The sequence below is a fragment of the Cryptomeria japonica genome, chromosome 5 (assembly GCF_030272615.1).
Source record: "Cryptomeria japonica chromosome 5, Sugi_1.0, whole genome shotgun sequence".
NCBI classification, from domain to species: Eukaryota; Viridiplantae; Streptophyta; class Pinopsida; order Cupressales; family Cupressaceae; genus Cryptomeria; species Cryptomeria japonica.
This window is the reverse complement of record NC_081409.1, coordinates 684,804,836-684,829,789: the sequence shown is the minus strand read 5'-3', so window position 1 is coordinate 684,829,789 and position 24,954 is coordinate 684,804,836. Positions and strand designations below refer to the sequence as shown.

At 35.0% G+C, this 24,954-nt stretch overlaps 1 protein-coding gene across 1 annotated transcript; it reads left to right on the top strand.

The window, feature by feature from the left end:
• The first annotated feature begins 8,715 nt into the window (after positions 1-8,715).
• LOC131876062 (putative receptor-like protein kinase At3g47110) lies at positions 8,716-11,132 on the top strand. The gene is made up of 2 exons (XM_059220841.1): positions 8,716-11,010; positions 11,100-11,132. The coding sequence occupies exons 1-2, from the start codon at positions 8,716-8,718 to the stop codon at positions 11,130-11,132; spliced, it is 2,328 nt and encodes a 775-aa protein (XP_059076824.1).
• Positions 11,133-24,954: the final 13,822 nt, after the last annotated feature.

Genomic DNA, 24,954 nt, shown 5'->3' with positions numbered 1-24,954 from the left:
TGAGGAGACCAAAGAATACAATGTGGGGACTCCTGAAAACCCTCATATCATACATCTGGCATCTCTTCTCACTCCAGCGGAATAGCCTCAATTTATCGAGTTCTTCCAGCAGCGCCGGATCAACTTTGCATGGTCATATGCAGACATGCCTGGGCTTGATCTAGATTTAGTCATGCATCATCTCACAGTAGCAAAAGGAGCCAAACCTGTCAAGCAGAAGCTTCGTAAGATGCATCCTCAGATTGCCGTGCTAGTCAAAACCGAACTCAAGAAACTCCTAGATGTTGGTTTCATTAGACCAATTGATTATGCAGAATGGATCTCCAATATTGTGCCAGTCGGCAAACCAAAAGGGGGCATCCGCATTTGTACAGACTTCAGAGATCTGAATAAGGCATGTCCTAAGGATGACTTCCCCCTACCAAATATCGACATCATAGTGGATTTGACAGCAGGACATGCCATGCTTTCACTCATGGATGGCTTTTCAGGATACAATCAAATAAAGATCGCACCAAAGGACCAACATAAGACAGCCTTCACATGTCCATGGGGCACATACTGCTGGAATGTAATGCCTTTTGGTCTAAAGAATGCAGGAGCGACCTATCAAAGAGCAATGACCACCATCTTCCATGACATGATGCATACTATGATGGAAGATTATGTGGATGATTTACAAGCAAAATCACTTACTAGAGAAGGACATCTTCACATCTTAGATAAAATCTTTGATAGACTGGAACAATACCATGTTCGACTCAACCCAAAGAAATGTGTCTTCGGAGTGACCTCCGGGAAGCTTCTAGGATACATTGTCTCAAGCAAAGGCATTGAGGTCGATCCAGCAAAGGTTAAAGCAATCATGGACATGCCACCACCAAAGAATATCAGTCAACTAAGGACACTACAAGGACGACTTCAATCCATCCATAGATTCATTGCACAATTGGCTGATAAGTGTCACCCATTCACACACCTGCTACACAAGAACATCCGCTTTCAGTGGGATGATAGATGCCAGCAAGCATTTCAGGCACTTAAAGACTATCTCATGAATCCACCATTGTTGATGCCACCAGATCCAAGTAGATCGTTGTTACTTTATATCTCAGCGACAAGTACAGCATTAGGTGTATTACTGGCACAACATAATGCAGAAGGCAAAGAGTGTGTTGTATACTACATCTCTCGTACACTGGTTGGCTATGAACTCAATTACACACCTATTGAGCGAGCTTGCCTAGCAGTAATCCTGGCAGCCACTAAATTGCGGCACTATCTATTAACACACAAGGTACAACTCATTGCAAAGATTGATCCACTCAAGTATTTACTCAGCAAAGCAGCATTGACAGGTCGCTTGGCCAAATGGGTGATGATTCTAAGTGAATTTGACATTGAGTATGTGGACCGTAAAGCTATCAAAGGTCAAGTCATTGCAGATCAGTTGGCCGATGCGCCCCTCATAGGCGATCATCCTCTCATTTCCAATTTTTGAGATGAAGAGATATTCATGATTACAGAAGCACAATCATGGAAACTATATTTTGATGGTTCATACACTAGGCACGGCTCGGGGGCAGGCATTTTGTTTATCACACCTCAGGGTGATAGCATTCCGAAGTCTTATAGGCTCACATTTCCATGCACAAACAACATAGCAAAATATGAGGCTTTGATCACAGGACTCAGGCTAGCCATACAATGGAAATTACAAGAACTACAAGTATATGGCAATTCCCAACTAGTCATTTGACAAGCAATAGATGAGTATCAGACCAAAGATGATAAACTCATGCCATACAAGCAAATGGTGGACACTCTAAAGACATCATTTACTACTATCACCTTTGAGCAGATACCAAGAGATCAGAATCGAGCTGCTGATGCTATGGCTACCATCGCATCTCTACTAGATCTTCCGCAAAATTCAACACGCTACGAGTTCTTGGTAGAACAGCTTTGGATTCCCGCTTATGATATTTCCGAATCCGACATGATATGTCACCTTGTTGGTTCTGAATCCCCATGGTACGGTGAGTTCTACACCTATCTCCGCGATCACACCCTTCCTCCCAACCAATCAAATAACCAACGTAAAACCTTCATTCGCCAAGCTGCTCGATATACCATTATTGCCGAAACCCTATACCGACGCGGTCTTGATGGTACTCTCCTTCGATGCCTGGAACAAGGTGAGATAACAAAGGCTTTGGAAGAGGTACATGAAGGAATTTGCGGGACTCACTCAAGTGGTCCGTCACTAGCCAAGAAACTCATGCGAGCTGGATACTATTGGCCATCTATGGAAAAGGATTCCTACTACTTTGTCAGGAAATGCAAGAAATGTCAAGTTCACGGCGACCTGATACATGCACCGGCCCAGGAACTGCAACCAATCACGACACCATGGCCTTTCTGTCAATGGGGCCTTGACCTTGTGGGTAAGATTCATCCATCTTCATCCAACGGCCATAAATTCATTATTACCGCCACCGAATATTTCAACAAGTGGATCGAAGCTGTTCCACTTACCCAAGTCACCGGCAAGCAGATCACCTCATTCATCCTCAATTACATCATCTGCCGGTATGGTGTGCCCATGTCCATTGTCACAAATAACGGTCTTCCTTTCAAAAATCAGGATGTCCGTGAGCTTTGTGAGAAATTTCATATCCAACACCGCTTTTCCACTCCCTATTACCCACAAGGCAATGGTCAGGCCGAAGCATCCAATAAAAATATATTGAGGATCCTAAAGAAGACAGTCAATGATGCCGGCCGTGATTGGCATGTTCAATTGAATCCAGCGCTATGGGTGTATCAAACTAGCATTCGGACCCCTACAGGTGCAACTCCTTATTCATTGGTCTATGGTGCTGAAGCTATCTTACCTATTGAGGTCGAGATACCATCCTTACAAGTTTCATTGCACAATCTCATCGATGATGAAGCATACAGAGTATCCCGTGTTCAGGACTTAGAGTTACTAGATGAGAAGCGACAAGCTGCATACAATCACCTCAAAGCCTATTAGCAGCACATGAGTAGAAGCTACAATCACCGAGTTAGATCTCGTACATTTGAGGTAGGTGATCTTGTTCTTCGAGAAAATCCTCGCAACCAACCAAACAGAGAACATCAAGGCAAGTTTGAATCAAACTAGTTGGGCCCATATGTTGTCACTGCTGTATTCGGGTCCAGGGCATATCAGTTGGCTACATCAGACGGAGAACCGCTCGCAGATCCAATCAATAGCATGCACCTCAAACGGTTTTATACCTAAGGTATACAGAGCATCAGGCTCCCCTACATATCAGAAAATATCAAAAACATTCAGAAAATGTCCTAAAGAAAATACAAAAACATTCAAAAAAAGTAAAGAAAAATCATGCATCCAAACGGTGAACAACCACTTCGGTGGCACCTTGGGTAAGTGCGATGGTGAAAACCTGGCAAACAGGCGCCACTCGTAAGGGCTATGGCTCCATTATCTTTTCAGACTTGTTGCGATCACATTTACTTCATACATACATCCATCCATCCAAAGCCATGGCTTGTTATTCATCTGTCATTAAGAAAGTACTCCATGCATCTAGCATCCCACCTTTTCATAGTCAGGTCTAAAAACTGGGGGCAATACCCTTAACCTATTGATGGAAGTGGATTCTACATTGTCTTATGTGTCATTACGCTCTTCATTCAGACAATCATCAAAAATATCAAAAACATTCAAAAATGTCCCAGAAAATATCAAAAACATTCACAAACAATACAAAATCCAAAAACATTCAAAAATGACTCACAAAATCCACAAACATTCAAAAACTATTACACAAAATCCAAAAACATCGAAAAACCATGAAAAATCACCCAAAAACATGACAACACCTTGTACATATTCATCCGATCAAATACAAAACAAACATTGACAAAATACTCACACAAATGACCACTTATCACTCGACCAACACAATCAACATCAACAATCCAAACTGTCTTAAACAAGGATGCATCCTTCCTTATCAAAACAAAGACAAGATGACATTTTCTTTGACAAGAAAATTATGTTAAGCTATCAAATACTTGGTTGATTTATGAGTACAATCATTTGTTTATCTGTATCGGGATCTTTCAGCATTGTTTTGTATTGTTTACGCATTACTTCCAATGAAGTACTGGGGCATGTACTAATGGTGTCTACGTGGGAAGTTCACTAAGCTACGTGATCTTATGCAAAATGTAGTCATAGATCACTACGACTTGCTGACTACAGCGTATACCTCGACCATATGAGCATGAACCATTACCAAGGATCCATATTCTTTATTCTTTATGTATATACTGTTTGTTTGTAGGTACAATGCTCTTTCTTTGGTTCCTCCTACCTCAACCAAACTGGATAAAGGTTTTATCTCTTATTATGGTATGCACTTGTCTCAGGATATGATCAACCTAAGATCAAGGAGGACGATCCAAGTCATGCATGAAAGGAGATAATCCTTGTCTGTTCCGCAAGCAATACTTTGGTCAACTTGATCCATTATATCAAGTTGCTTGTATTAACTTGCTATATCAAAATCCATGTAAGAAATACTCTGGTCATTTGAATCTTTATGTCAAGTTGCTTGTATTTTCTTACAACATTTTAAAGCTCAATGATGAAAAATAAAGCACCATGGATCATCATTCCATCTCATCTGTATATATTGCATTTCGTTGCATTCCATCCATCCATACATTCATAATAGCTGCATATCATGCATACATAGTCATAATAATGCATACTCTATTTTACTCATCTTCTTCCATAGGACTCGGTCCTAGTCCTCCATATCTTCTATCTAACATCAAATCCCCCCTCACCCTCCCTATCTTGATCATCAACATCATCCTAATCCCTTCATCGCTTCCCATCCTCACTCATCCAAAAAAGTTAAGCCAGTTACTCTGTCTACACAGATACATCAACTCACGCACACCTAGACTATCAACAGATACTCTGATCAAGTATCTTCGGGTCTCAACAAGTAATCGATTATGGCAATCCTAGACTACATCAGGCATTTATCATAGTGACCTAGTCTCAACGGGGCTGCCATGATTCCCCACAGCCATCCATCACATGCACACACTATCAATTGATCAACCAATCAAACACAATCCAATGGACAATTACATCAATTGTCTACGTCTCAATGAGTATTTTGCTTCATATACCTTGACTTCATCGGACACTTACATCAATTGTCTAAGTCACCATCAGGTCACTTTGATTCACTTACTCAGACTTTATCATGTTCAAGCGACCAACTAACATCAACTGTCACGCTTTGACTTGACCGGGGCAATTCAACCGATTGCACCAGATTGTCCAACCAATTTTGATCAATTGTATAGCATCAATCAAAACCCCACACTACATCTGCTATGTATCTCTTGCATGACCTCAAGGTACTCGCTGGCTTGTTGTTTCTTCATATTCACTCCATTTTCTCCCATTCTTTCATCATTAGTTCTAATTTCTTCTATTCTACATCCCCTCCACTTTTCATTCTTTTTCGAGAGACCGCCCGATTTTTCACAAAAAAAAAAATAAAAAAAATAATAAAATTCGGCCCATCTCTCGAGGGGGCATACCACCCATTAAATTTACATTTTATGGGGCATTTCTTCACACCTATTTTTCTTTCTTTGAAACGACGTGATAAACCGCACCGTCTCAAAGAGGGGCAAATGTAGTCACATAAATCTATCCACTTAATTAAATGAATACTTAGTATTTATTTGATTATTTAACCATCAATTAATAATTAATTAAATTAATATTTAATTAATTCATCTTAACCCTATTCTCCTATTAATTAAATAAATTATTCAATTTATTTGATTTAATTCACTTAACCAAATTCAGACCATTAATTAAATAAATAAATCATATTTATTTAATTAAATCTTCTCTCACATTTAAATAAATTAATATTTATTTAAAACCCCCAAAATCCCACCTCTCACATTTAAATAAATAAATCATTTATTTAAAATCACCTTTATCCTCCACCCACTTGCATTTTCCTACAAATACAAGTTGCACAATTATTTTAAATAAATCATTTATTTAAAATCATCTTTATCCTCCACCCACTTGCATTTTCCTACAAATACAAGTTGCACAATTATTTTAAATAAATAATTTATTTAAATCACCTTTATCCTCCACCCACTTGTATTTTCCTACAAAAGCAAGTTGCACAACTATTTTAAATAAATTATTTATTTAAAATCCTATTTATCCTCACCCACTTGAAACCTTTAATGGTTTCCCTTAAAGTATTCAAACTTGATGGCTTTAAAGTCTTCAAACTTGATGGTTTCCTTCTATAATCTTCTTAAGACTTTAATGGTTTTCCTTAAAGTCTTCAAGCCTTTAATGGTTTCCCTCAAAGTCTTCAAGCATTTTAATGCTTTATCTTCATTTTTCTCATTTAAATAAATTAATATTTATTTGAATATTTATCCAAATGCAAATTACACCATTTAATTGAAATAAATGATTTTATTTTAATTGAAAATACCAAAATTTCTCCCACTTGCATTTTCCTACAAAATCCACTTGTATGCCTAAACCCCTTCTAGATTCTTCTAAACCCTTCCTAATTAGCCTAATCCATCCCCTAAATATTGTCACATTCCTAAGCAAATTGGAGTCACTTCTCAAAGACTCCAAAGTCTTTGAAAAGCAATTAATGCTTTGTGTGTTCAACAAATTAACCCTCAAAGTCTTTGATAACCATTGAAGGCTTTCAACCTTCAACCACTTAATCCCCAAAGTCTCCAATAACCATTAATGGTTACCCCAAACCCTCCCACATGGTTAAAACATTTGTTTTGACTCAACCTCTACCCAACCCAAAGGTCTCATCAAGCCTTTAATGCTTTGACCATGATTATCTCTTAATCATTTGCACAAAGGTTTATCCTTGGATTAACTCTTAATCCAATGGGTAATCTTAATTTAGACTTGACCCTTACCTTCTAAGATAACCATGAGGTCTTCTCAGGCCTTTAATGCCTCCAACCTCTTCTCTCAACCCAATCCTATGTTGACACTTGTCACCATTTTATTGGTGCCAATTGTGCACATGGATCCCCAACTTTCAAACTTGGCCCTTGATTAAACCATTCAATCTTAACCCTTCATTTCCCCATTTCTTCTATAAATAGAACCCTTCTCCTCAAGCAAAAGGAAGCATTTAGAGTATTGTTGTTATACTGGCATTAGCATAGAGCTTTTTCATAGCATCACTATCTACTCTTGCATAGTATTTTCTTATCATATTCAACTATCTTGAATCTCCATATGGCATCCATGGCTAGTGCTAAAAGCTGAGAGCTACACTCATTTGGGACTTGGAGAGGAGAGGAACAAGGGAGGAGCAACTATGAGCATCTTGATTAGCTATTTCATTCTATGTTTATATGCTTTCTATTTCATGCTTAATATCTCTCTTGATATGCCTGTTTAGGATAATCTTTTGTTGCTAACACTAACGTTTGTTTCTTGTGCTTTTGTGTGTGTTGCCATCAAATAGATTTTCTAATCCTTTTTGCAGAACATCACCAATTATTAGATTCAATGTCAGTCCCAAAGACACTAAGAAGGGGTGGTGAATCAGTGTCTAACCGGTTGAATGAATATTTAAACTTATTTATAACTTTGCAACCCAAAACAGTGTACCGGTAAACAAGAATTAATGCAGTAAACACAAATAATAGAGACAACATAGAAACACACCTTAACACAAGATATTTAACTAGTAAATCCAATGTGGGAGATACCTCGGTGGGATTTGTGACCCACAATATTTACTCACTGGCCAATGAATAAATACTACTTACAATAGAGGCCTGCACATGCAGGGAGGCCAACAGCTTAGAGCTCACTGCTCAAAGAAGAGTCTCACTGCTCAAAGAAGAGTCTCACTGACTACAAAATGGATAATTAAATCCAATACAATATACTACTCAAAACAGCATCTCTAATGACAAGTTCAATACCGGTTTAAGCTTAGATAGATACCTTAACCAAAAACCTATTGCCTTGGCAAATCTACAAACTTGATAATTGCAAAAAATAAACATACAATTCACACGTTTAGTCTATATGCCTCTTTCTTTTAGAAGTCAAATTGGATATTGTCTGATATTTTTTTAGAGCTAAAACTAAATAGAGTGCAATACAAATTTGATCTCTAAGTAATTAAATTATTGGTACTTGAAAGCATAAATTGCAAAAATCAATAATTTCAAGACATTTCTAGTTGAAGAACTGTAGAATTAAAACCATTCATGCTATTTGGCTCGTGAAAAAAAGGTAAAAATCATTCATATTGCTTGAAACAGATAAATCATGGAAACAAAACTTGTTTAGCCCATAAAATATTCAAATCTTTTGGAAGATAAAGGTGACATAGGAGTCAATTAGTTGAACAGGTCGACTTTATTTTCAGGAAAGTGAGTCTGCGGACAAAACAAAAACTAGTGGCGATTTGAAAATGGTTTATCGGGTAGCCAAAAATTGTTTTCAGGCCTGACATAACTTTCCGGTCAAAGTTTTCTACATAATATAGCCTATCAGCTAACTAATTATAAGCACAGGGCATTTCAAACTCTGTATCCATCCCACTGCGTTAAGGTAATTGAGAATTCAAAATGCTTTCTGTTTTGGTCTTTCTCCTCCTCAATCTCGCAGTTATCGCTCAACCTGCGGGTACATCTCACAATTCAACCTTTTCAGACCAGCAAGCTCTTACAGCATTCAAGAAGTCCCTCATTCTGGACCCATTCAATTCTTTACAGAACTGGTCTCCTAGTCTTAGTTTCTGCAACTGGACTGGAGTCATCTGCTCTTCTCGTCGAGAGCGTGTGGCTTACTTGAATCTCAGAGGTAAGGGATTGGTTGGTCCCATCTCTCCTTTAGTTGGAAATCTTTCCTTCCTCAGAGTACTTGATCTCTTTAATAATAGTTTGCAGGGTCCTCTTCCGTATCAGCTTGGAAAGCTTTTTCGCTTGAGAATACTTCGATTGTCATATAACAGATTGGAAGGACCTATTCCATCCACCATAGGGGACTGCAATTCTTTGCAGATTCTCAGTCTGTATTTTAACCACTTGAGTGGAAGCATTCCCTCCCAACTTGGGCTTCTCTCAAGTTTGGAGGTCCTTTTCTTAGGAACAAACCAGCTGGCAGGTCCAGTCCCGCCCTCTCTTACAAACCTTTCTTCTTTAACTCAACTGTATTTGAATGAGAACAAACTCAATGGTGGTATTCCTGTTGAACTGGGTGTACTAACTCAATTGGAAGTACTTAACCTTGAGAAAAACAAATTTTCAGGACCAATTCCGAGAGCCCTTTCAAACTGCACTCGTCTCCAAGTTTTGTCCTTGCTTGATAACCAGTTAACTGCCTACATCCCTTGGCAGTTATGCAAACTATCTGAGTTGCAAAAACTGTATTTGGGGGAAAACCAATTCAATAGAGAAATCCATGGCTGCTTCTCCAATTGTACTCTGCTTCAACATCTTGACTTAAACGACAACAATCTGAGTGGCACTGTGCCATTAGCGTTTGGCAGGTTGCTTCACCTTCAGAGGCTTAAATTATTTAAAAATAATCTTGATGGTGGAGGCAGGGGTTTGTCTATTTTAACAGCCTTAACTAATTGCTCCAGTTTGGAGATCATAGATTTTGGCTTTAATCGTTTCAGTGGAGTGTTACCCTCTTCAGTTGGCCAGCTCTCGAGTAAAATCTCTATTTTTATGATGGACCATAACCAAATTGAGGGAAGCATACCAGATGAGATCAGCAACCTTACAAAGTTGGACACTCTAGATTTGGGTGCAAATAGTTTCAATGGAACAATTCCATCCACCCTGGGTGGGCTGCCAAGTCTTCAGAGGTTGTATATGTATGGCAACAATTTGCATGGAACAATTCCAAAAAGTTTAGGCCAGGCTAAAAATCTTGGGTTATTACATCTGAGTGATAACATGCTTTCAGGGGAAATTCCAGGTGATCTTGGCATTCTTTCACAGTTGAGAAGACTTCTTCTTAGTTACAACAATTTGTCAGGGAAAATACCTGCTAATTTAGGGAGATGCCAAGCTTTGGAAAAATTGGACTTATCTTACAACAAGCTAATAGGAAATATACCTCCAGAAGTGGCAAGTCTTCAAAATATCCAGTTCTTCTTCAACGTGTCAAACAATTTGTTACATGGTGGTGTGTTAGAAATGAGCAAAATGACAATGGTCCAAGCTATAGATGTGTCTCACAACCTCTTTTCAGGTGAAATCCCAATTGTACTGGAAAGCTGCAAGGCATTGGAATATCTAAGTCTTTCTTGGAATTCATTTGCAGGTCCAATTCCACAATCACTGGCAAATTTGCAAAACCTGCAATATATGGATCTTTCCTGCAATAATTTGTCAGGGGCTATACCTGTGGTCTTCAAGGAGATGAAAATGTTGCAGAAAATCAATCTGTCTTCCAACAGGTTAGTTGGAGAGGTCCCAAATGGAGGAGTTTTCACAGCACTCGATGCCTCAGCACTTACGGGAAATCTTGGCCTCTGTGGCACATGGGTAAATTTGCCACCATGCTCTTATTCCAAAGATAAACACCCATCAATCTCTAAAAAGGTAATAATTCCCATTGCAATAGCTATTGTAATTATCTTCATGTCATTTCTAGCAATTTTCTATGGATGGAGACGTATCAATTGGAATATCATTTCTCGCAAAGTGGAACCAGTAAAAGTTACCTATGAACAACTTGTAGATGCAACCGATGGGTTTAATGTGGCAAATCTGCTAGGAACTGGTAAATTTGGATCCGTATATAAAGGCATCCTGAACAGTGGTAAAAATATTGCTGTTAAAGTTCTCAATTTACAAGATGAAAATGGTCATAAAAGTTTCAGTAGAGAATGCAATATATTAAAAAGAGTAAGGCACCGTAATGTGATGAAAATTATTTCCAGTTGTTCTAATCTTGATTTTAAAGCTCTAATTTTTCCATTCATGTCGAATGGAAGTTTGGAGAGATGGCTCTATCCTCAAGAAGGTGATGAATGCAGATTAAGTTTAACTGATCGATTGAGGATATCAATAGAGATAGCACATGGGATGGCATATCTACACCACCACTGTTTTGTACAAGTGATTCATTGTGATCTAAAACCTAATAATATATTATTAGGAGATGACATGACCTCATATATAGCAGATTTTGGTATTGCCAAATTACTATTTGGAAACTCCATGGACTCAGAAGCTTCTACAAATGCACTCAAAGGTTCGATTGGTTACATTCCACCAGGTATGAATTTTATATTATCGTTTGTTACAAATAGTAATAGACTTCCATGCATTTTATGAATATATACAATGATACTATAATTTATAAATAATCTATTGGTTAGATTCCACAGGATATCTGTTACTTTAATTGATTTACTTATTTTGTATGAATAAAACATTAATTATTGTAGTTACATTTCACTATATATAAGTTTAAAATGGTTATATGTTACTCTCGTTGATTTATTTATGAATGTTCTTAATGGTACTTTTATTTCTTTGTTTTGATATATTTTCGAATGTTTTCATTTGTCAAATATCTAATTATTTGATAATATGGTCTAGAGTATGGAATGGGTAGCAATGTGTCTACAAAGGGAGATGTATATAGTTATGGTGTTCTACTTCTGGAGTTATTTACAAGGAGAAGACCAACAGATGATATGTTTGTAGAAGAAATCAATCTTCAAAAATGGGTAGACATGAATTTTCCAGATAAAATCACGGAAGTGCTGGATAATAACTTGCTTAAAGATGTTAATGAATCAGAAATATCACCTGTAATGCAATGCATTACTGAAGTTCTACAAATTGGATTGGTTTGCACAAACAATTCTCCGCAACGACGTCCTAATATAACAGAGGTGGTTGAAAAATTGAACAAACTTGTAAGTACATTTCTGGGTTCTCCTAGAACTTTTCAGTTACCCATAGACATCTCACATATGATTGAAGATACAAGTGCTGCAAGAGGATTTGTAGGGGAGAGCAATGAAAGTACCTCTACATCCTAGCTCTTTACTCAATGAATCTAATTCTTAATTAGACATTATGTATGGTTATTAGGAGAACATATATAGTCCCGTCTGATTATGGAGTGTGATCTTGAATCCATCCAAACTATTGATAGAATCTATGCATCTATGCATCTATCCATCAAACTGTGGTGTTAATGTTAAGTTTACAATGTCAAGGTAGATTTGTCAAATTTTATATTCTAAAAATTATAGCGTTGATTAATTATTTAATTTGGTTTTCTGATTCTTAGAAAATTATTATATAGATATTTTGATAATAACAGAAAATTGTAAAATTATGTAAAATTGCTGCTGGAAACCAAATTTCATAGACATACATTAAATGGTCAGGAGAAATCCAAAATTACATAGAATTGCAGACAAACAAACTTTAACAGCCATTCACACGAAGCTTATTTTAGAAAAAAGAGATTGTGAAAAAAATTAATAAAATTAAGTAGACATATGAGTGAAGCATACAGATTATATATTCTTATATTTCATTGAGCTTACCCTTCAATTTTTTCATTCCAGGATTGTTTTGTGCATTTAAACAATGCATCTTAATTTTTTTTTAAAGTTTCCCTTTTATTTTGATGCATTGGACTTCAGTGTGTTGAGGGAATTTCATTGTCTAATTTGTTTGGAACATGATTCTAATTTCAGTAAGATTTGATTTGTTTCCAGTGCATTTAGAATTATTCATTTTGATTGTTGAAAATATTTAAATTCAAGATTAATTTGAAGATATAAGAATAAGAAGATAATTGGATATAAAAGTATTTTGATAATATTTTTTAAAACAGTTTTATATTACTTAAATTTTTTATTTTAATAATTTAATTTTTTTTTTCCATTCATACTTTTAAATCATTTATTTTACTTATTTTTAATTAATTCATATACTGAAATATTATTTTTGATGTGTTTTTTTATATCTTTTCATATTTAAGGACGAAGTCAAAACAAATTATTATAATATTAGAAAATGGTTGTGTTCATGAAATGATAAAAATAATATTGTGATAATGTTTTTATTCAAAAGAATTTTCTTATATGATAATAGTGTATATTATCTTTACTCTCTTTTTATTGTTATTATATTATTTTTTTATGAAACACTTTTTTGTACATGTGATATCATGGTTTGGTTTGAGGTTTGTTTGATGATTTGAAGTTCCTTTTACCTATTGCAAGCTTTATTCTAAGCTAAAGTTATGCATATGAGGATAAACTTAAAATTTTGCTTATTAAGAATTTTTATTCTAAGCTAATGTTAAGCATATGTGAAATGGAAGATCTATTTGTTGGAAGAGATGAATGGATTGTCATAATAAAATCATTTAGTATGAATGTGGATGAATATTGGTTGGTTATTAGTACTTGTGGTTAGGCAATACTATTGCAATGATTTTTTTTGTTTTTCCAGCTAACTAGTTATTAAAAAAGTTAATGTGAACTAATCACGAACAAGTTTTAACTTTTAATTTTTTTCAATCTTTTATTTACGAGAGCCTAGTTGTACAAACTATAACATTATAAATTTCAAAAATTCTCTTTTTTACACTTATTGGCTATGTTATAGAGCTGATTTCTAGGAAATCTAAAATAAATGGATTTAGTGGCAACTATATAGCCAAAAATATAGGTAAATTTAGGGGAAGTTTGATGTCCATTTACTTATTCTTTTTCCTTAATTTTTTAATTTAATTTAATTTAACTTTATTTAATCTTTTCTGTAGCGCAGCCAACGAACAATTAAAATGTGTATATATTTTATCATTGATTTTATTTAGTTATTTGTCATTTATAAAAAATATATTATAAACAAAAATTTATAAAAGGTATTTGGAATATAGATTGATTTTAATATTTAATAAGATTTTTTCAAAATTATTAATTGTTTATTTTTTATATATTAATAAAACTATTAATTGTTTGATTGACTGATTTTTTTTAGATTGCTATTATTATTATTCTTCATTAAAAGATCTTATTTTTAATTTATATTTGATATTATAAACAAGTCTCACATAGTGGCTAGTACTTGCCTTGTTTTTAGTATAGTTTTAATAATAATTATGAAAATACATATCCTAAAAAAAATCTCCTTTAATACCAAATTTTTAAACCAATCATGATGTAGCTGAATAATTTTTACAATATAGTATTGCCTACAACTACTAATAAATATAACCATTTCCTTTCTATTGTCATTTAAAAATAAATAAAAATAAAATATTTAAATAAAATATTAAATTATAAACATCTGAGATTTTGTTTTCCCTGTAGAGTCCAATACTCGCTTACATAATACCATTCGGAAATATTGGTAAAAAAGACATTTGAACTTTGTATTCTCTATAAAATTCAATGTATCAGATACTGGTGATGAAATTTAAATAAATATAACATTGATGTACTAATTGCCACCTTTTCAACTAATGAAAATAAGATGTTATGTTTGTGAAAGATTTGGTCATTTATCAAATAAATGCAGAAAAAAAATTGGCATAGGTTATGGGAAAGCTATTCAGAAAAATAATGTAACTTGTTATGCATGTAACAAGATTGGTCATATTGCTAAATTTTGTAGAAGTAAAGGTACACCGGTAGATAACAGAAGTACTAGCTTGAAAGGTAAAGAAAAGGTTGAAGAGGTTAAGCAAGAATTTTCAAAGCAATGGATTAGAAAAGGTGATCTAAATATTGGGGTTACTCCTCCACCGATAGAACCAACAAATGCTTCACTGGCAGGACAATATGATGCTCCACCGGCAGGACAGAGCAATGCTCCACCGGCAGGATGTTCTTCATCAAATTGAAGAAAATTATCTTGAGGGTTTGGCAATTTAATGACACATGTGCTATTATTCCCTCGGTTAGAGAAAAGAAGTTGAAAATCCTTCATTACCGGCAAATAAAGTTGAGTTAATACATTGTCGGAAAACAATTAATGTGGTAGGTAGCAGAAAAGACTTCATAAAATAAGGTTTTTGGCTCCATTTCATTTCACTGTGAATTCAAACTTTTACAGAGTGCGAAGATTTCTGAGCTAAGGCATTCCGAGCAAAGAGGCAAAGAACTTCAGCAATCAATCCATCCAAAGGCAGAAAAAAAGGTATTTATCATCATGGCATCCTCCTCTGCACCTGAATTCATAGCAAACCCTACAATAGTCGAGGTTATAAAATGACCTAGGCCCATGTTTCAGCTAGTTCCCGAGGTAGCTAAGAAAGATGACAACACAAGTGCTTTTTCCCAAATTCCAAAGGGTGTTGTTTATGCAGAAGACCCTAGAATGTATATTCATTGCAACATAGAGGAATTAGGTGATGAAGAAATCAAAAACATAGGGAAAATCTATGACACCCTATCAGATGACGAGAAAGGACAAGTTGAGGAAAGTGTTATATTACACATGGACATGTATAAAAAGTTTTTGATGCAAGTCCTGAATGAAATTCCTGATGAATTATATAAAAGACTTGAGGCTAGAAGGCAAGGAATAGTTAGTTGGATAAGAAAATTAAAATAGAAAAATTACTTACAGTATACCTGGTCAACTCACCTAAGGAAATTGATGATTTGATAGCTCAGGCCAACCGGACAGTTTTTTCCACTGCACACTGGCAAATATCACTAATGGCAGGTAGAGTTACTGAAGTTTCAAATGAAACAGAAGATGGTTGGGATAAATTCTTGATTGAAAAAGAAAAACAAGAAGAATATAGGAATCCCAAGCCCATTCTGGTATATCAGAAGGACAAAGGGAAAGGTAAAGTTGGTGAACCACCAAGTATCAAGATTAGAGACAACTTACCCCCACCTCCTTTAAATACTCCACCGGTAAAAACAACAACTGCAGAAGATCAATCGGCAGCTGAGAGCATGGACATAGAGGATAATAATCCTAATCCTGAAGTCCTATATACTGTGAATGTTGATACTCAAAAAATCAACATAGTGGTGGATAAGGATACCACAAATAAATTTGATAACAAAGAGCAACCGGCAACAGGAAACAAAGAGCAACCGACAGCAGATTCAGAGAAAAAGATGGAATCTGGAACACAAACAAAGCAACCAATAGAGCTAAAGGCTCCAGAACAGATGCCACCGGTAAGAAATGATGCAGGAAAAACTGTGCTTAAAGAGATGGAGACACAAACAGACCTACTAGAGGTCAATACCAGCATGGTCACTTCCACCGGCACTCAGTTTATTGGGTCACCATCAAACGTAACAGAGGTATTGCTCGAATCTATCAAGAAAATAACTGATTATAGCTCACAAGCCTATAAAGCGATAGATGATTCAATTCCAGTTTTGAAATCAATAGCTCCCAATTGTAATATAGCCAACAAAGATTCTTTAGGCTAGTTGGATACACTTTGTAAATATATTTCTGGAAATTTTGAGCAAACAAAGGTAGAAATTGTAAAGGAAAGTGTAGAAAAAGAGAAACAGAAATTCTTTGAGGAAGGAATAAAGAAGTGTAAGAGGGAATTTGACACACTTCTACCGGAACTGTGCAATTTATTGAAAGAGTACAAAACTCTGTACAAAGACACCTGTAAGATAAACTTTTTGACCACGGATGTAGACAAAAAGATGAGCAAGGTACAAGAAGAGATCAATAAACTTGTTGATAATTTTGTTAACTCACCAGATACATTAACAGTTTTTGAGGAAAAAATAACAAATTTTGAGGAAGAATTGCTCAAATTAGAAAGAGAAAAAGAGAAAATAATAAACAAGGCAAAATTTTTGAGATCTAAACTAAGTCCAAGATTGGACTATTTAGCATCTCTGCGTATGGAAATCTCAGAGGCACTAACATAGGGTAGCAAAACACCGGCAAAGCACTTGCAGCATCTCACCGGTACAGTATACAAAACTGAGATAGCAATAAAGGAGAGCAAGAAGTTTATGGATTATATAAACTTAATTTTGGGAGATATTCTTCAGATAATAACTACCCAACTACAAGGTTGAGGTTATGAATTGGTACAACTACAAAATCTACTAACCTTTGTCATTGATGCCAAAGGGGGAGTAGTAGATGAGAAAATTCAAAACACAGGGATCACATGCTGAAGGGGAGCTCTCACATTTTTGGTAACATTTTTTTGGTATACACATTTTTGGATATCTTTTTGAAATTTCTCATGAGTGTTGCCATCAATGCCAAAGGGGGAGATTGTTGGCATATGGACACTCCAATGAGACATTGTGTGTGATTGAAGGTTTTGTCATTGATGGCAACCTTGCAATCCTATGGCACTGGCAAGACATTATACCGGCAAAGCATTACACAGACAACCTTGCAATCCTATGGCACCGGCAAGACATTATATTGGTGAAGCATTACTCAAACAAAACAGTGCTCTGACATCAACAAAATCAATCTACACCAGCACCGACACAAAATATCTATACCAGCATAGAGGCCGACAGGATTTTGATATGTAATATTTTGTTTATCATTGTAAGCCGACTTGACAAATTGTAAAATGACTCTTGTATATAAAAGAGATCATTGTAGGCATTTGTAGGATATGGATAGAAAGCAATAAATAAATTATAAGGCAGACCTAATGTGCGAATTGTAGGTCAAGGGTATATGTAAAGAACAGAGCAAGAACCGATACTGAATCTGGCATTGAAGATGCTATTGTAAAGCAGTACAGAATATTGGATTTGTGTAAATCCTCATTGTAAGTCAGTGTGACTTCTTATTGAGCAGTGAGCTCTAGGCAGTTGGCCTTCCTGCATGTGCAGGCCCCTATTGTAAGTAATATTCTCTTATTGGCTAGTAAGTGAATATTGTGGGTCACAAATCCCACCGAGGTTTCTCCCACACCGGGTTTCCTCGTTAAACATCTTGTGTTATGGTGTTCTTTTCATGTGGATGCTTTTGATTCTATTATTTGCATTAATTCTTGCTTACCGGTATACTGTTTCTTTATATTCTGCATATTCAGTTTTAAGAAAATTTCATTACCGGTCAGATACTGATTCACACCCCCCCCCCCCTCTCAGTATCTGTGGGAACCCTAACACTAAGGTTCATTGTTCATGGTTCAAGGGTAAAGAACTAGTACTTACCATTTAGGGTTTAGAATTCACATTTGAGGTTCGAGATTCAATGTTATGATTTCTTTTTTCTTTTTTTTTATCATTATTTATTATTCAAAATTTATTGGTCTAGTATGTAACTAAGAAATATCATATTGCTAGCATTGTCATGTTCTCCTCATTTTAAAATAAATAGGTAGGACCAAACTTACATTTGGTTGAGAGAATTCCTCTAGGAGCACTAATAGATTTTATAATTCACACTAGGGTTTAGATTTCAACATTCAATTTTTATAGTTTAGAGTTCATAGTTAAGGGTTCCCTTGTTATGGCTGGTGTTTATAATTTTAATAGGTTTCAATTTTAGGTTCAATTATTTGAGACATATGCCCTCAATTTGTAATAGTTAGGAGATTAATATTTATGAAACATTACTTAATTACTTATTGCGATTCTAGTGGTGTCGGGCTAGTTTTTGGTTATGGTAGTGGGTGGCCGTCTTCTAATGGTAGTGGTGGTTGGCCTGATTCTTCTAAGGGATTTCCCAAGTTGGCTTTAGCTATATCACTTGTTTGTGATGATAAAGACAAGGGAGAACCTGAGAAGCCATTGTCGATGAAGGGTGGTCCTTGCTTGATGTCACTCTAGACCTCGCTAATATACTTGTTGCTTAAGTTGCTTATTTTTTATAGTTATTTGGTATCTGGGCTCTACCTATATGACTGTTACTTTGTTTAGTTGTCATTTTTCTTTCTACACTCTACCTATGTGACTTTGCTTTAACATTTCGGGTGATGCCCATGTGACTATGATAGCTAACCTTGTGTCCCACTATATATTTGTTTTTTAGATATGTATGCATTATTATAAATTAATAGAAACTAAAACACGTATTCATAAAAAAAAAATTGAAATTTGTTATTAATATTATTATTTTTTAAGCTTTATATTATTATAATATTGTATTCTTCGATTAGATGTAAATATTAAAAGAGATGTCCAAATTAGTGTTGATATAATTAGAAATGGAGACAAACTTTAACAGAATATTAGTTAAGTGGTTGATCCTCATATTAATATAGAAGATGGTGACTAAGCTCCTCCATTCAATAATTTAAATACTAACCTTGTAGAAAAGGTCAAAGAAAAAATAAAGACCAAAGGAAGTTGGACCATTCGAGTGATATTCACAATGTATTTTTTTTAATTGAAAACAAAATAAAAATGTTCAAAATATCAATCGATAGAAAGGTTTAATATATGTTAGATGGTTAGATGGCTATTTTATAAGTATTGCAGCCGACAAGCAGGAACCTAGTGGAGTTTTAAATAGCAAATGGCCCAGCCACCCATGTGAATGTGGCGTAGTCGAAAAAGGAGTCTATGACTAGGTACCCACCTACGTCTGCTGACTAGTCTTCAAGATGATTTTAATAAACAACATTGCAATACGAATGGGTTGATCTTTTCTTTCTTCTTTTTTAAAATAGCACTTGCATCCTATTGACGTGAAATGGTTACGTCGACACTCAGATTTAGTTTGAATAATTTATTTGGAGGGTAGAGAAATCGTGGAAAATGAAAATTGTTTTGTTAAAAATAATTGTGTATAATATAAGTAAATTGAATTTGTAACATAAAGATAACTGAGTATGAACAAATGAAACTTAATTTGAGCTGCCATGTTGTGTGAAATGTTTTCTAGTATAAAACTTTTTTAACTTTTATTTACATCATATGAAAACGATAAAGTTAAGAGATTGACAAAATAAAATAAATTTGTTGTTGTTTGTTGAAAGAATGTAATTTTTTTTTTGTGTTGTTAACTCTTCTTGAAAATGTAAGAGTTCAAAGTATTAATTAATTTTGAACATGATAATTTGTTTTAAAATTCAATGTTTAGATAGATAGCTGTTATATTAATTCACTAAAAGTGCAAGCAAATACCCAATAAGTATTATCATGATGAGCATTAGAACCACACTAGCATAAAAACTACGATTGTGATCAAGGCATTTAAAATCATCTTAATATAAATTGGCTTAACAACTTTTTATGAGAACTTCAAAGATCCTTCATGATAAGTTCAAAGATTCTTACATTTTTCCCAAAATTCTCTCTTTCAATGGACTAACCATCAATACAATATTCGATAGAGTTTGAGAAAAGTATCCATTTAAATCTCCTTCTAACTCGATTTGCTTCTCATATATAATTGTTTTGAGGTCTTATTTAATTGTTCATAGGAGAGCCTACAAAATAGATGATATATTTTTCATTGCGAAGAATTTAATCTTACTCTTTCTTCACACCATACTTTGAGGCCTTTTGTGGTCAGCTTGTGAATCAATTGGAGATGATATTGGAGCAAGCAATGCCAATGCCTCTTGGATGCACTTTGTTTTATCCTCCACCCCATTTGGTAGTAGTGATGGTTCAGGGACAACTATTGTTGTTATTAATCTCTTTTATTCATGATGACAATCTGTCTTTGTAATAAATTAGAACAATGACTTGAAAATTAATTTCTTCTTGCAAGTGACTGTTAATGATAAAGAGCATGGGAAATTATAATCAGTGGGTTGAATCCTCATGCTTTTTTCAATGTCAAAAAAAAATTATCCTTAGATAAATATGGCCTCCACCTTTAAGGGAAAATAGTTCATCCATGCAACCCCTTTGAAGTATGATTAGGATTTCAATTTTTGCAAACTAGTTGATGTACTTATGTGAGTAAAAGGAAGAAAAAGGTCAAGAATGTTGTCAACGCTTTGTGATGAACAACAAAATTACTTTTTTTTTAAATTGAACTTATTTGAGAAATTGTATTGTCCTTGCTATCAAGAAGTTAGACTGTTAGGTTACCTTGAAGATTAAGTACAAGGTTACATCAAAATTAAGTAGTTCATACAAGGCAAAATATTAAGACACTAAGACTTTTAAGGTTGATAATTTATAGTCGATACAAAAACTCACAATTCAAAGCTTGAATTTCATAGTGCTTTTTATTTTCATATACCTCAGAAGGATCTATCTAGAATTTTGTGTTACCAATACAAGCTAAACACAAAAGTAGAGTAGAAAAGAAAAGCATTAATTTGACATTATCAAATAGAAGAACACACAAACAAACAATTGTAGATTGTCTTGCACTCAAAATTTGGGATGACACTTTGTAGAGCCATCAAGGATGCAACCTAATTAGTACAAGTCTTTCAAATGTATTTTACTCCAAACATACCTTTTAATGTAGACATATTTTCCCCTTGTTCAATAAAAAACAAAGCACAATTCAAATGGGAGATTTTCTAAATAATCTTCATAATTCAATCTTGTAGAACATTTCTCTAAATTTCAAAACATAAACACCAAGAAATTTTTTAAGGAAAAACCATGTTGAGCCTTCTTGCTATACAAGTAATTTACAAATCATTAGATTTTGCAAATTCAAATTCAAAGATAGCTTCCACAATACATGATAATATGTTTGGGGACTTTTGGATTAAACTGTGTTTATCTTTTTGGTTCACACTGATAATATGATGAAACAATAATGATTCGGTCAACTAATGAGAGGGGGGGGGTGAATCAGTAGATAGAAAATATACTAATCTTCACCAAACTTAAATCAAACTCAGAAACAACTTGCAAAACTTAACCGGTTTAGTCACTATAACTAAAAATTGCAACTGCACTATCAAGGTTACCGGTTGACTAAAATATCAATGATACAATGTAACAGATCTGAAACTCAAATACCATTTAGCCAAAAAATCAAAACACTTTACTAACATTAGTAATAACTCATTTCAGATCACTTCCGATCATCTAAACATGTCTTAGTGGATTTACCAGTTATACATATTTAACCATATCAAAAACATACTCACAAAATCATTCACCACTTGACACAATGAATTTTCACGTGGAAACCCAATTGGGAAAAACCACGGTGGGGATGAATACCCACAAGTATTATGAACTCTTTTGAAGTTCTCCCTGTTAGGAGCCAAGTCTTGTTAGAAGCTTTAAAAAATGCCCTGTTAGGAACAAATTTGGTTTAGGACCACCTAGTTAAGGGATTGACTATAGTACCCTATAAGAGGTAACCTCAGTGGAGGATTTGAAATCCAAGCTAATGGATCACCTAGTTAGAGGATTTGAACAAGAATCACGTTAAAGCTTACTCGGTTAGGGGATTTTACTATTGTAATGGTTAGAGAACAACACGGTCTTTGTTGATCTGGTAAAAGCACTGCTTTGCTTAATCATATTTTTTTATGCTCCAATCTGCCTTCACAACATTCTGTAGATACTCCTTCTGGTTCGGGAACAACAACTCACACTAAGCCAAATTTGCCAACATAATTTACAAACAACTCATTGACCTTAAATACAAATATAGTAGGCCGGTAACACAACACAAAACCTAAGATCTCATAGAGATTACAAAACATATTGGTTCAATCTTAACTGTTAGATTACGTAGCAATCAGTTGCACATTGTTCAAGACAACTTTGACTGCTCTTGGATCACTCCTTGATTACCACACATTAGATCCTATAACTCATCACATGCTATTCACTTCATGTTATGCATTTGTTTATTCCCAAGATTAAACAATTATTTCTATGCACCAAATCCACTTTGAAACTCATCACATGCATCATGCATACGTGGCATAATTATCTCTGCTTATCATTCAATCATAAATCAACACTACCGATTCTCCAAGCTCCATTGGTTAGGGTTCAACTTATCAATAGGTTAGGGTTACTGGTTGATCTCTCTACTTTAATAATAATACCAGTTTCCAACACTACTACACTACTAGTTATAATACAACTTCATTATTGGTTTATATTGACATCAAAGACAACACTATACTTCATCAATGCAATCTTCATGCAATGCCAACAATCTCCCCCTTTGGCATTGATGGCAAAACAAATATCAATACCACTTGATTATGATGATTGAGAGTAGAGCATATACAAAGAATAGGGATCCTGGTCTACATTTTCACATATGCTCTGCTTCAACTATATCTCCATGTCTTCAGCTGGTAGATAGCTTTCAATCAATCACATACAATTATTCTCCCCTATACAGTTCTTCTCCCCCTTTGACAGTAATGCCAAAGTGAAGGTAAATCATACTTTTTGATAGTTTACCATTCAACAACTAGTTGCTTCCCCTGTGGAGTAGCTCCACTCTACACCAATCCTTCTTCAAGATTTTCAATAGGCTCCGAGATTGATGTCTTCCACATCTGCTTAATTAACTTCATGTAGGAGTACAACCCCTAACTTACCTCTAAGATACTCAAATGTCGCCTTAGGTAGAGGTTTAGTAAAGATATATGCTAGATGTTGTTTTGATGAAACATGCTCCAGTGACACATCTTTACTCTATACTTTCTCTCTCAAAAAATGATACTTCAGTTCAATATGCTTGGTTCTAGCATGCAACACTGGGTTATTTGAAATGTTTATAGAAATGGTGTTATCATAGAAAATCCTTACCTACTCTGAGATTTTCAACTTGAAACCTTCCAAAATGTGTTTCATCTAGATTGCTTGTGTACAATTCATGTATGTTGCAACATATTTAGCTTCTACGGTTGATTGGGAGATACAACTTTGTTTCTTGCTACTCCAAGGCACAAGTCTGCCTCCAAGAAAAAAATGCTCCTTTGGTTGTACTCATCATGTCATCAACATTGCCTGCCCCGTCTGCATCTATATAGACTTTCCAATCAAAGTCTCCTACATATGGATACCATAATCCATAATCAATTGTACCTTTCAAATATCTAAAAATTCTTTTAGTTGCTACCATGTGTGTCTCCTTAGGAATTTTCTCAAATCTAACAACTGATCCAACTGCATGAGCAATATCCGGTTTGTTGTGGACAACATTATGTATTTTCCCTATCATATACCTATACTCCTATTTGTGAGATTTTGTCAAGATCGAGGGCACAATGAAAAGCATAAAAGAGAGACAAAAGAATGACAAGAACAAACTGTATTCTCATCAATATGCAAATGATCAACTAGATTAACCAATATAATGAATATAGGCCTGCTTATATAGGCAAGACCATATGGATGTACGAGCACACAATCATGACATGTGGCTCAATGAGAAATAAGGGTAGGTAAGAAATACTAGGGGTAGGTAGGAGAAATAATATAATATTCCACAAGAGGTGGATGACCCACCGAATGTGGAGTGTAACAGCAAAATAAGAACACAAAATGTAGAATTTCTCCTCCAAGCTATATCCCTATGTGCACAGTTCCCTAAGTGTCTCAAATCCAAACTACAAAGAGATGCATTATCCTAAGTTAACTTCAATAAAGTATAATAATATCCATAATGAATATTTATTTACACCAACAGCCCCCCTTAAGTGTAACTTAGGGGAATGAAGACTCAAGTCAACAATGCTTGATGGGTCCTGGATACTAGGCCATGATAGGTACCCATGTACAATATGCAAATGCAAACAAAACTATGCAATGCAATCTCTCACAAACCGAGAAAGGGAGAAAACCTAGTGAGAAAAAACTCCCCCCCAAAAGAGAGATGAATATACAAAGGACTCTCAAAGAAGAAGGACAAAACCTCAAAGAGGAAAAAGTCCCCCAAATAAGAGAGGAAGGAGAAGTCAATTGACCCCCCTTAATGAGACATCTCGCACCC